Here is a 13,797-nt window from a genome sequence, read left to right as displayed (position 1 = left end):
CAAAAATTGAAATAATATTAAAAACTATTTTGACCATTTTATAATTTATTTGAAAATGAGCTGGTTCAGGTCGCTTTCGTATAGAATTTATGCCGATACGATGCGAATCGGCTGATTCGCAACGATAAGGACCACATTGCCTGTGGTTAGCAATTATCCTGATAAATAAGGTGTGTGTCACTTAGCCCATGCATGTCTCTGAAAGAAGCCTAAAAAGGTGCTCATAATCATAATCTTTATATCAATTACGGAATTTTGGATCTCAGAACACAAGAATACAGCCTTGGGCGGCGAAGACCAATCAAAGGAAACCCCATATGAAGGAAGACCTCATCGGATTTCAATGAAGAAGCTTGGTGATGTCAATGGCATTACTGCAGAGCTTGGTGAGAACGGTATTCCTGCGCGTCACCAGCTCCTCGTTTATCTTGTGTTCTGTGAAGCCTTGCTGGCACGTCTGCACGTCGGCCATTGCAGCGGTAACCCAAGTGTTGATGTTCCCATACGTCTTGGTATTGAATGCTGCGATCGAATCGTCGAGCTGCTCGATCACGTCTGCGTACTCTTCCAAGCAGTCGCTGAGGCACTGCTGCATGAGCGGGTCCGCGGTCGATTTCTGCAGCTTGTCGATCTGCTCGTGCGTCTCCTTGGCGTGAGCTACGCTCACCTTGACCGCTAGAATCGCAAGCTGGGTCTCGTCTCCCGCCGACTTGCTCGAAGGATCGGCGCCCAGTGAGGAGAGGCACAGCTCCTGGTGAGTGACGTGGTTGCAGACCCGATGGAGCAAGTCATTGTTGTCACACACACAAGGGATGACACCGTAGGAGAGGACAAGGAAGAGAGAGATGGGGAGCAGGAGACGAGAGGAAGCCATCTTTCTGCTCACGGACTTTGAGGGTGTCATCTTCCCTGCGTTTGTTTGTTTCTGAAATAATTAATGTATAGGAGTTATATGTTGAGATGAGTAGCTTTAAATTTAGCAAGTTTCTGTTATACCCTTATCATCTTGGGGTGATCAAGAGGGATGTCGATCGAGTTGTTTTTCAGGGTACGTGCGAGCAATGCGGTTAGCCGTTCAAATGCGTTTGGCATGTTCCTCTCTCCGCTACTACCGGAACAATCGATCATGAATGTGACGCATGCTAGTTTTTAAGGTCTTGGTCGCCCGCACGGCCAGCAGGGTAGTGGTAAGGGTGTTGAGATGAAGGCCTTGGATCAAACCGTGCTGACGCAGGCTTTGTGCATTTTTTATCGAAGAGTGAAAGCTGGGGTTAGGCAGGCAGGACCCCTACCTGTTTATTGGAAAGAGTAAAAGGAGAAACAGATTACAGAGGGGGAGTCCAATATGGATTCATATCAGACTAATGACGATCAGCATCCGTGATGGCAGAGGCCTCTTGCCGAGCTTGTCGTCGCTGCTTGCAAAGTGCGAATAGGGTCCTTGGTGTCAGAGAACCTGCGTGATCGGAACACGCGAATTTTGTCTTTGGGGGAGAACACACAACACCCCTAGGCTATGCGGGGGACGCCGGTATTCTCCACATGTTCTTGCCGTGGATTTGTGCATTTTGTTTGTTTGAATCATAGTTTTTTTTTTCTTTCTTTTTTTGGAAAAAAAATCTCATTTAAGGACCAACCTTTTGCATTTACTCACTCACTTTTCTGAACTTTTCATTACAGGACATAGGGTTCATCGGAACTTATGTCACAGGGACACGCCATTTTGGCTGTGTCCCTAATGGCACAAGCGAACATGCTCGGAGATGTCGTTTTGTAAAAAAACGCACACTTCATTAGCATGCGCTTTTTTTATTGTACTTTGGAGCGGTTTGGGGTTAGTTTTCAGAGTGAAGCTTAAAAAGCGCGCTGTAACAGGACTTCGCATCACGTAACATTCACTCCCTCTCATGCGCACGCACATGCAGACAGAGAGACAATTTATGGAGCCTAAGAACTTCTTGATACATCATGCCAGTGCTAGGAACAGAATGCAGACATCTCCAAAATCATCTCTATCACCGTACCCTCAATGAGACTTTATTGTTGCAAGGGGTTTTGATCAAATCTGACCTGTAGATTGATCTACATGGTCTGTTTAGTAAAGATTGGCATTTGAATTACTTTTTTCTTAACGAAAAAGCCACCGTCAGGATCATAGCCTTAGTCTTATGATCATTGTCCTGACAGTGTAAAACTCTGTAGGCTTATCTTTTGGTCCCAGAGAGTCCGTCACACTTAGGCTTGTGCAAGGGATGACCCTTATGAAATTTGAACCCTAGCGGCTTAGGCCCCATTCCACTACGCCAAACCCCCTTTGGGGCTTTAAAAAGTGAGCTCAGAAGCGTCAGACATCGCCATATTTTATTACTAAATCTGACATGTTTGGAGGATCTTTCAATTATTTAAAAATCAACAATTATAAAATTACTAAAATGTTATCATCCTGACCTTCAATTTTATTTTGTTCTTGCTCTATGAGGAGCCAGCTGTGGGAATGCCCCTAGTGGGACCCGTTGGTTAAGAGTTGCATTCAAATAATTTCATTTTACTAATCTCTCGGACAATGTTTAAAGAAACAATGTTTAAAGAAAGGACACATCCCATCCTAGTAGTTATGGTAACCTTCGTCTTCTCTCATTTTTAAGAAAAAAAATGAGAGCATCCTTTTGCAAAAGTGGATCTTATTGTGAGTATTCCACTACCTGATGTAAAAAGTCACAAATTTTTTTTGCCGAATCCAAAATAACTGGGCAAATTCATTAAGGGTACATTTTGGTTTCTCCTTTAAACAATGATTCTCAATCAACGTGATTCAGATTCACATGGGTGATTCTGAATCTCACACAAATTAGAAAGTGAGTCATTGCACGGGCAAATATGTTTGGTTGAGACCCATGTTATTAATCATTTTTAAAGGAGCAACCAAACTTGCCTTTAAGGTATCTTTGATGGCTTGTCCAGGGTTGAACGAAATGGACAAAAAGGACATTCTGTTCGTTCTCAATATTTATTTGGATGGTACTCAATTCCAAATATTCATTATTTGATGACGACGTGCAGACAATTTGGACAGTCATGGGTCGAATTACTTTGACGACCAGCACGAATATCCCGATGGCGAAAGCCACAGCGAGAATCCACACCAACGGCCCGGCTGTCTTCTTCCCTTGACGTATGGCCGAAGGAGAACACTGCCTTACAAGCCCGAATTCCCAGCGAACGACAATGAGTGGAGCTGCTGGAAGATCGGCCTCGACAAGGACACCTTGCCCAAGAGAAGAGGAAGGACGTCGATATCGTTTTTGGTGAGAAGAGGACGAATGCCACGGCGATTACCAGCAAGGAGACGACAAGCACCGGGGAGAAATCCTGTCAGTCCGCTGGAGGTTGACGATAGACACCCTAGGTTTGGGACGTCGTCCGGTCATGGCCGGAGAAGGGAAATGGAAGATGCTCTATCGTTGGTAGCCGAGAACCATCGGGATTTTCAGGAATGGAAGGAGGCGTTCGAGCGGAGCTTCTTGCGCATGGACAAGGAGGTCTCCGGCCAGGTGCCCACCGGAAACGCGTGCCGCTGCGAGATCGAAATGCCCCCACCATGAGGTCGTCGGCTCGATGGCGATGGTCGCTGTAGTGATGGCAAGCGAGATTGTTGTCGCCAACTGCGGCAATTCCTGGGCCGTCTTGTGCTGGAACGGGACCATCGTCCCCCTTTCTGGGTTGATTCCAGTCGGCCAACATCCCCCTTTCCGGCGATTCTCGGGCCGTCTTGTGCCAAAACGGGGCCGCTGTCCCCCTTTTCAGGTTGATTCCAGTCGGCCGCCGTCCCCCTTTTTGGCGATTCTTGGGCCGTCTTGTGCCAGAACGGGGCTGTCATCCCCCTTTTCGGGTTGATTTTAGTCGGCCGCAGTCCCTCTTTTCGATGATTATCGGGACATCTTGTGCCGAAACGGGGTCGTCATCCCCCTTTCTGTTGTCCCCCTTTTCGGGTTGATTTCAGTCGGCTGCCGTCCCCCTTTCTGACGATTCTCGGGCTGTCTTATGCCGGAACGGGGCCGTCATCCCCCTTTCCGATTTGATTCCAATCGACCGTCGTGCCCCTTTTCGGCGATTCTCGGGCCGCCTTGTGTCGGAATGGGACAAGCCGAATGAGCTCCTCCAGATCGAAGAGGCCGGCAGACACATCATTTACTGGGAATTTGAATGCGTTTGGGTGGGGGAGAAAGAGAGATGCATCGACAGGCACGGCGTGTCCGTCGATGCATTTTTTTAAATTTGTTCTGCCCGTTCCTGTTATTTTTGTAACAAGGGATTTGTAGAACCAAAAAAGACATTAAATAATGGACGTGATGGACCGCGTTCCGCGCATCCGTCGCATCCCATTTGTTAGAAAACGTGAACCTTTTGTGATTTTTGTCCTCAGCAACGCCCCAAACGTGCTGTCAAACATACCCGAAGTATCTCGCTTAGGAAGTACGCTCTTAAGAATGAAACTATTGGATCAGATCATCAACAAAAGTACGCTCTTAAGAATGAAACTATTGGATCAGATCATCAACAATGTTGCAAGCCTGCAAGTAAGGCTGGGTTCTTGGGCCAACAAGATACAAATTTAGGCCCCACTCTAATCAACCTCATGTGATTGATGTTACGAGCTTGCTTATGAGTTGTTCGGATCTCATCTCTCTTTGTTTAATATATGTTGCATGTGTAGGGGTTTTGTACAATCGGGACTCGAACACACACTGTAGCTACAGTTCGGGGAAGAAGATGCAACACCCTCTCGCAAGCGAGTGTACAGTGGTGTACGGGTCCCGTACACCCAACTGAGTGCCACACAACGCTCAATCGGGATCCCGAACACGCTATAGCTACAGTGCGTGTTCAGGAGAACATATAACCTCCTCCGCTTGCCGAAGCAGGTTATATGTCCCCCCCCCCCCGAAGATGGTCGTTAGCTACATTGCGTGTTCGGAGGTCCCAATGAGCGCAACGTATGTAAGCACGTGCAGCTCGTATCCTCATGTTTGTCAGCATGGAGTTCGGTGTGGTTGCAAAGACTTAAGTACCCTTTCCTCCATTGGTGTCATAAAATGATGATTTTAGAAAAGGAGAAGTTGCAAAGACTTAAGTATCCTGAATATGGTTATTTAAGACCTAGTCCCTGCATTGCATGCATTGCATGATTATCCGAGAAATGAATCTCCCTTCAAGAAGGTTATGAACATCAACCCTCTCTCACTCTCTCCCTTCTATTTCTGCCTCTGTGCACATCCAACAGACGATCCTAGACTGTGGAATGGTTCAACTTGATGAGTTGTGGAGCCTGATTTAGAGTTTTTGCCCTTACAAGAGGGGGGTCAGGGGCTCCCCCCCATGCGGGTCCTATTGCGCAGTCAGCGGGAGGGGGTCCAGGAGGGGCCGCCCCTTGGGAGGCAGCACCCCCCAGAATAATTTTTTTTTGCGGGGGGCGGGGGGGGGGGGGGGGCTTGTATAAATTCTTTCTTTTTTTTTCCTCTTGTAACTGTCAAAATAGAGCAAAAAAGTATTTTGTTTGATCGTGACGTTCATATGTTTCCTTCGGTTGTTTCTTACTCGAGATTTTTGTAACACCCATTCCCGCGATTTTCTTTTTTTTTTCACTATGCGATTTTCATAAATCGCTACTCGATTTAGCGATTTTCCATTTTTTTTGCTATGCGATTTTCGTAAATCGCTACTCGATTTAATAATTTTTTATTTTTTATTTTTTTTGCTACGCGATTTTCATAAATCGCATAGCAATTTGCCATTTTTTTGCTACGTGATTTTCGTAAATTGCTATTCGATATAGCGATTTATGAAAATTGCATAGCGATTTGCCACCCTCGTAAATTGCTATTCGGAGAGCACTGCGCCAAAGGTCGAGATGAGGACCTCGAGGTGCCAAAACCAGAGGAATGCTTGCCAAGACTTGAGGGTGCGAATGCTCGTGTTGAACAACATCAGGGTGGCCTAAAAGGCATAGCTCTGATTGGAAGTGTTGTCGACGTAGGGGTAGACAAATTGTACTTTAAAAGACTCTATTGTAGGTGTCCCTCAAAGGCGGTAGAGGGGCCGCCGCAGTCAGTTGCCCGCTGGACGAGGGCAATATTCTGGGCACTGCTAGTAGAAAGAGGACGACGATCACCATCGAATCGCTGGCTCTTTGCCTCCCTTAATACAGTGTTTCACGGAGAAGAAAGAAGAAGAAGATGACGACGAAAAGTTTAAATATAAAAGAAAGAGAGAGAGTTTCAGGTTTGTTTCGTTGTTTGGACTTTGAAGAGTTAACATCATTCTCGACTTTCTAGATGGAGGATAATTTTGTCCTTTTTTGGAACCGTCGTTTCAATTTTTTGAATGAAGGACATTTTTGTCATTTTTTAACCATCATTTCATGGCGAGAATAGCAAGAAAGAGTACTTAAGTCTTTGCAATCGCACCGGACTTCGATGCTGACAAACATGGGGATACGAGCCTTATGTGCTTATGTAAGTGGCACTCATTGAGACCCCCAAACATGCGATGTAGCTAAGGGTCGTCTTCGGGGGAGAACACACACCACCCTCTCCCGCTTGCAGATGGATCGGCTTCAAGCCAAGGCTGAGCTGAGCATGCTCTAGATCAGGTCACGGGTGACAGCCCCAATTTGGGTGTTTTATTTAAGGTAATTTACATAAAGCTGCCTAACTTGTCAGCTATTTAAGGGAAAATTGTCAACTTTTTATTGTGGTTTGTATAATAGAAAAAAAAATATCTCCAAGTTTCATGATAATAACATTTGTGGTATGTATAGAAGCAACCTTGACAATATCTTTTTGTATATCAGGAGATATCAATTTGTTATTTTCTGGAGCACTTTTCAATACAACTTTATTTATGTCATCATTGATCTTTGCAAATATCTTTAACAACTCAATATAATTTTCTCTATTAAGAGATTCTTCAGCTTCATCATGCCCTCGAAATGTCAATCCTTGACTTAACAAGTATTTGATTGCATTAACAGTTGCCCAAAGGCGAAGTCTATATCCATCTTTCTGTCGAACACTTTATTTATAAAGTATAGCATCAATATGTTGTTTTTGTTGCATCAAATTTTGACACTTCATTCGTGATGAATTGTGAAAACCGCTAGAGCTTCCAACATGTTTATCAAACCTCTTCTTGTCTTTCTAGTTATCAAATCTTTCAGATACGAATGCCTCTACACTAATCTTCTTTGTGCTTTTTGGCTTGAAAAGATAACACTGCAAACAATATGTTTTATGCTTACTTGTACTATACTTCAATCAATCCTTATACTCATCATACCAAGCTTGAATGAACCTTCATTTTTTGTGGTTTAGCTGAAACGTACAATCTCGAGGTTGACAAAGACCTCAGATCATATATGTTCTACGAACATTATATTAGATATTAGGATGTTAACTAGAAATAGAAGGACAAAGTGCAAGGTTTGCAGGTAACTTTGATTCATCAATTTTTGTTTTGCTTATTTTCTGACTTTGTTCTCCTTCTTGAGTTACAAAAGATTTATCAAAGACTGGCCTTTTCATTATAAACTTATTTATTCCTATGCAATAAAAAAAAACAAGACAATGTTCTATGAGCCAAATGTCATTGCAAAAAAGGATCAAGCAAAATGAAAATGACAATCTTCTGTGAGGCTAGGTATCAAAGTATGTTTTGTAACTAAGCAATGAGTATCAACAACATGATATGAACTGAATCTAAAGCTCTCAATCATCAAGTGAAATTAAAATTCTAGAGAAAGTGGTAGCAGGTACCATAAAATTCTCCAAAGTCCAAACCCGATGTGATTTTTGGATCTTCCTCTTACATGAAATAATTAGTTTACCTCATATGAAGTAATGCCAAGTAAGTCCAAACCCGATTTTCAGTTTGCAAGTTCTAGCAAGTAATGCCAAATCATTAAAAAGATAAAAAAAATTATCTAAGTTCTGCAGGTTTCAAGAAGATCACATAAGAGAAACATTCAGACTGTGACTATAGGGGTTTTGCCCCTGTCGACGATCAAAACGACAGAGGGTAGAGCCCCCTGTCCTGCCGAAAAGATTAAAGGGGCAGGCGACAGGCTCGAGGACAGGGGTGAGGCCTCCTGTCCTGCCGAAAAGATAAAAGGGGCACCCCCTGGTCCTGTCAGAAAAATAGAAGTTGGGGTTTACATGTGGGAGGCATCTGTGCTCATCGCGGCAGGGTTAGCGTGGGAGATCGGCTCACCAGAAATCACAAAGGTGAAAACAAAGAGGATGAGAGGGAGCTGGCGACGCTGGGGCTGTCAGAAGCTGCAACGAGACAGAGAGAGACGAGAGTTGCAATGAGAGGGAACGAGAGAGGAGGGAAGAGGGAGCAGGTGTAGAGCTCTGCCCCTTCCCTCTGATGATAAAGAACCCCTCGGGGGTCTGAATAAGGAAACCTCGAAGGGTTTCCTTTCATAGAGTAACGCAACGGCCGACGATGGCCGTTACGGGAGGTGAGGAGGAAGGGGGAGGGCAGCGCAGTGAAAGGCGTTGCGAGCCCTTCCCCGCGACCCTACTCACTTAACCATATTGGATTCTCAAATCCGGGTCAGGTCCGGACCCGACCTGGATCTGATAAGTACATTTTTTTTTCACGGTTATTACAGTTGGGCACTGAGTCGAGTTGACTCGGCCGAGTCCCGAGTCGACTGAGTACTCTACAATGTCACACAAAACACAGAAAACAGTTGTACTTGTGGTTATTTTTTGTGTTTTATGTTTCACATAGAAAATCATTCCACGTAATAGCATTTTCTTGTATTTTGTGTGGTTCAAGTACTTTTTTTTTAATTTATAACATGAAGGAGCCCCACCTGACATGAAGACCTGGTGGTGTTGGCTCAGGCTGTCATACCTACTGGTCGTTGTGCGGGTAGCATAAAACTCTGAGGCTAGGACCCCTGCCCTCGGGGCCTATCTACTCATTGGCTTGTGCAGAAGGGCAATACCCATGAGAATCAAACCTTGACTGCCGGTGTAGAAGCCAAAGCCCCACCCCACTCCGACCCCAAGTACTTTGTAAAATATTCAGGGCTGAATGAAACTGCACTAAGCCTTCAGCAAGTCGAGTCAATGATGAACGTTCTAAGCTCGATTAGGCTTTCTACCAGGCAATTGAGACGGATCATGATTCACAAGCTCAATTCATTTTTCATATTTTTGAAATATTTTTTTTTGTTATTTTCATTTGACGGTGCAAAACCAAATGCCATGGGAATCGATAGATCAGCTTATTTTGTTGTAGTCAATATCGTCCGCTATTTTGTTTTGTTGTGAGAAATCCACGTGCTGTTAAAATCCCGATAAATTATTTAGGAATTCAAAAAGTCTCGTCCATCTTGAAAAATATCATAACGTGTAATAGATTTTTATACAGTTCTACCCTCTGGCTTTGGAGGCCTACCATCGACCCCAAATTTGGTCAATCAGGTGGACCACCGACAACTGATGACCATGCTTCTGCAGTAAATTGTCCCTTTATGAAAGGCAGCATTTGGGGATGCGAATAACTAAAATGAAGCCAAAGCATCGGTGTTAATATCGAGCAAAGCAATAAACAGAAAACGATGGTACTGTACTACTAATTTAACACTTTCTCTAAAAACTCTATAATTTTCACTAATCTTTCATCCAAAATCATAAATACCCAACATTATTTGATTAGTTTTACTCTTAGCAACTGTGAATTAATGAGTTATTGCAGTAAAATTGTACCATCCGTCCGCTAGTGCAAATTCTTGCTTAAATCAATAATCACACGTCTTTTTTTTTATGCTAACCTTTAGAACTTTCATAAGGTTATTTGGGAACATTCAGTGAAACTGAAACCATTAATTAAAATCGTAAATATATGATCGCAATCCAGAAACTTTTATTGGGGGTCAAACATAAACCAATTTTTTTTTTCTTATGAGTTCCAAAAAAAAAATGAAGGGATGAGGCAGATGATGCTCCAAGGATACGAATGCTTTGAACCTCACAAGGAGAAAGATTCATGTGGGAACCCAGAATGATTTTCTTTGTTGGTTCATATCGCGGACACTAATTGTTTTGGGATGAAGGCGTAGTAGTAGTTGTTGTTGATGAGGCAGATTTTTTTTTTTTTTACCTATGTTAGGAGCAGCATTCTGGATGCGGGGCAGGCCCTCCCCAGTCCTAATGTAGGTTTGTCTTTGGTGGTGTGGTGAAGTGGGTGCCCACTGCCCACACTTGATTAGTTAAAAAAGACACCCCAAGAAAATGGGGAAGCAATTATATATATATATATATATATATATATATATATATATATATATATATATATATATATATATATATATATATATATATATATATATATATAGGTCAAGGAAAAACACTCTTATCATCCACTGCACATGGGCTGGCCTCTGATTGTTAAAACCCTTGAAGTTGCCCTTGCCCTTTCCCTTGCCCATCTAAGTTTACACCCAGCTTCCACCATGTGGCAAATAAAAACAGACCAATTTCAAGGAGCCTTGAACAGAAAAACTGTACAAGGCACCTGGATGCCGTCCATCATAAAGATGAATGGCACCCAAAACTCATTCAAAATGGTCAATTTTAAACTAGATGAGCTCAACTATATGAGCTCCACAGAAAAACTGATGTCGTTCACTTTTTAGATGAATGGCATCAATGGCAGGTAAATGGATGGCTGAGAATCATCCAAAACAGAGTGCTTTTGGTAGGTGTTGGATGTTCGTTCTTTCACACTATGAACGCTATCCAGGTGCTTTGGACCAATGTTGTCAGTATAGATGCGTATCAGCCTGTATCATCGCCAGAAAATCGATACGGTACTGACCTGAATTGTTTATTTTTTAATAAATATAAAAAATGTCTTAAATTTAATTTTTTTTAATATTATTTTAATGGTTTTAACATGTGTCGCATTCTGATTGACATGTAATATTTTTAAATTATTTTTTGGCTGATTCAGAATGATACATGTATCGGCCGATACACCTGTCCGATTCCGATAATGACAACATTGCTTAAAGGCTCCATGGACCTGATCCGATCCACCCTCGGGTGACAAATGACGCCCCTAAAGAATTTTGAACTTATGACATCTTGTCAACTTGGTGACGTCTCCCTCTTATATGCGTATTGATATATGCCCACTAGACCCACTGTTTGGATGGACAAGACACGGGGATCCTGCCCATAATTGAGGTGCGTTAGCCGTGCAATGGCTCTCCTTTTCCCACAACGGATAGTTTTGTCCCCATCGTTTTCAAAGCTCTTGACCAGATGGTTGCCCAAGACCCAGGAAAAGGACTTGATCCAGAGAGAGACAGAGAGTCTAACTCTGAATACCGAGGTATCATCTGCCTCTCGTGTTTGCTGGAAGAGTACATTTTGATGGACAGCCATGTGTCTGGTATGGGATACGCATCTTTCAGATTTGATGCACTGATGTGTCTGAATAAGCTTCCCAACTGCTCAGATGATCAGGAATACATACACACAAAAAAAAAAGAAAACAAACTTGTGGGCCCACATGCATTTGATGTCTTACTGTTTGACTGAGAGAACACCCACATTCTCACCTAAGACAAACAGTCATTCCAGGAAAATACAGTAGTCAGAGAATGGTGAGAACAAAAGATAACAACCAAGGTACAGTGAGAGAGAGACCCTCTCTTCAACCTGCCCTGTCCTCCATCCATTTGCCTCTCTTGTGCAATAAGAAAAACGAAGCACCAATCACCACAATCTAGTCTAATCTCTAGAGGAAGTTACTGAAGAAACCATCATATCACCATTAAAGGAGGGAAACAAAACGGGAAAGAAAAAAGGGATACCAATCTTGTGTTGGCCTTTAACCAACAAGAGAAGAGGATCAAAACAAAAAGAGGGTCAAAAAGAGAGGGACCCCAACACTATAGTGCTCAAGTGTTAGGTGACCAAGTAGATTGGGGTGGAGGTGGAGAATCGATGGTGGTGGGCCATATTGAGCTCCTTGAGACTCAGATAACTCCTCCTCTTCCTCTGCTCTTCCTCCTCCGCGTGCGGGAGTCGCCGGGAGGCTTTTTCTGGGAAGGGACACCTCGCCGGAGCCATAAATGGGGCCGGAATAGTCCCTAACGGCAGAGGAAGAACCACCCAGATGGATTACTCTCGTGCCGTGGGATAGAGGCAATGACGTCTGGGGCTCGAGCCTCTTCCTCTTCCAGAAGAAGAGAGGACTCCGTTTCCACCATTTTTTTTTGCTGCTCTTCTTCTTGCCTACTGTTCGGCCTTCTTCTTCCTCTTCTTGGTGCGGGTTCTTCTGTTTGGGGGTCATGTTTGGGGGGTTTATTGGGGTTCTGCTTTGGAGGAATGCCGCCTCTTTCTGGTGCCGTTTGGACTCCTCGAGTACCTGACGCGTTATAAGAGAAACAGAGCATATGGGTATACGCATACATACGCTAACAAGAAGATGAGAGAGAGGAAACCTTGAAGTAGTCGATCTGAGGATCAAAACCATAGTCGCCAAAATGATATTGAGAGACGGGGAATACAGGATAATTGGTTGCCATCATCTTTCTGTTAATCTTCCATGGGACTCAACGGAGCGAAAGCTGGATCAGTATATATATATATATATATATATATAGATAGAGAGAGAGAGAGAGAGAGAGAGAGAAACGTCTTTTTTCTGTGTATTAACCTTTAGCGGCTGTCTAAAGGTAAAGGTCTCGGTGAAGAGTATATATAGGTGAATCTAAGATATATTTTCTCTTACGAAAATAACTAAAACATCATTAAAATAATAACATCTTTTAAAATGCAAGGTTACTTTTTGAGCTAAAAAATGTAACTTTGATAGCTTCGTAAAGTTACTTTTTTGAAAAAAATGTTTGACTTTTTAATTCAAAAAACCTAAATTGCTCATAAAATTAACTATGCATTTTAAAAAAAATACCATTATTGTAAAGGTGCTTTAGTTATTTTCAAAAGGTTGAATTTATTTAATGTTAAACTCAACTAAGGTGCTCGTGAAAGCACCTACTCCCACTTAAGAAAAGCCTTAACTTTCAAAATTTTGAGTGATTTTCTCGCTAATCTGACCCTATACAATCATTATTCAGTAAAAAACAAGTTTTGGGTCATGTGATTACTGAACACATGTAGTTTTTTAAGATCTTCAAAAATTAATGGCTCACAATGTACCAAAACTTTATAACTTAAAAAACTTACTTTGATGTCTAAAAATAATAAATTCTACCAAATAAATTGTGTTAAGTATATCTATAAGGTTTAAAGTTTAATTGAGAAGATGCAACCTCCAACTTTGACTTCTAGAAGGTGATAATAGGTGCTCACAGAGCACCATAGCATTGCTATATATATATATATATATATATATATATATATATATATATATATATATATATATATATATATATATATAAGGAAAGGAGACCATTCAATCAAACAAAGGTCCAAAATGTACACGCAACCATCATTGAACAACTAGCCTTCTTCAATTATTGAGTATCTCATCCATTAGACATCTCATATTTGTTTTTTAAAATGCATTTGATAAGATATATGCTTTACATGACATATATACATGTTTTTTGAAACGTGAAAAAGCCGCAACTCACAATCATTTAAAACTTTACAATATAAAGTATTCTAGCGCTTTAAAAAATGTATCACTGAAAATTCTTAATTCAAAACATGTCACTCACTAAATGAATGATAAAAAATCGTAAAGTTT

At 42.2% G+C, this 13,797-nt stretch overlaps 1 protein-coding gene across 1 annotated transcript; it reads right to left on the bottom strand.

Moving 5' to 3' along the window:
- Positions 1 to 340: 340 nt before the first annotated feature.
- On the bottom strand, positions 341 to 874 carry LOC149833655 (putative invertase inhibitor). Its single transcript, XM_090009191.1, has one exon. The coding sequence runs from the start codon at positions 872 to 874 to the stop codon at positions 341 to 343; it is 534 nt and encodes a 177-aa protein (XP_089865317.1).
- Between the last annotated feature and the right edge of the window lie 12,923 nt (positions 875 to 13,797).

The sequence above is a fragment of the Nuphar pumila genome, chromosome 6, assembly GCF_984573655.1.
Source record: "Nuphar pumila chromosome 6, dmNupPumi1.hap1.1, whole genome shotgun sequence".
Taxonomy (NCBI): domain Eukaryota; kingdom Viridiplantae; phylum Streptophyta; class Magnoliopsida; order Nymphaeales; family Nymphaeaceae; genus Nuphar; species Nuphar pumila.
This window is presented reverse-complemented; position numbering and strand designations above follow the sequence as displayed.

Bases quoted from the DNA above. Each gene is read 5' to 3' on its own strand.
- LOC149833655 (XM_090009191.1), bottom strand. From the start codon at position 874: ATGGCTTCCTCTCGTCTCCTGCTCCCCATCTCTCTCTTCCTTGTCCTC.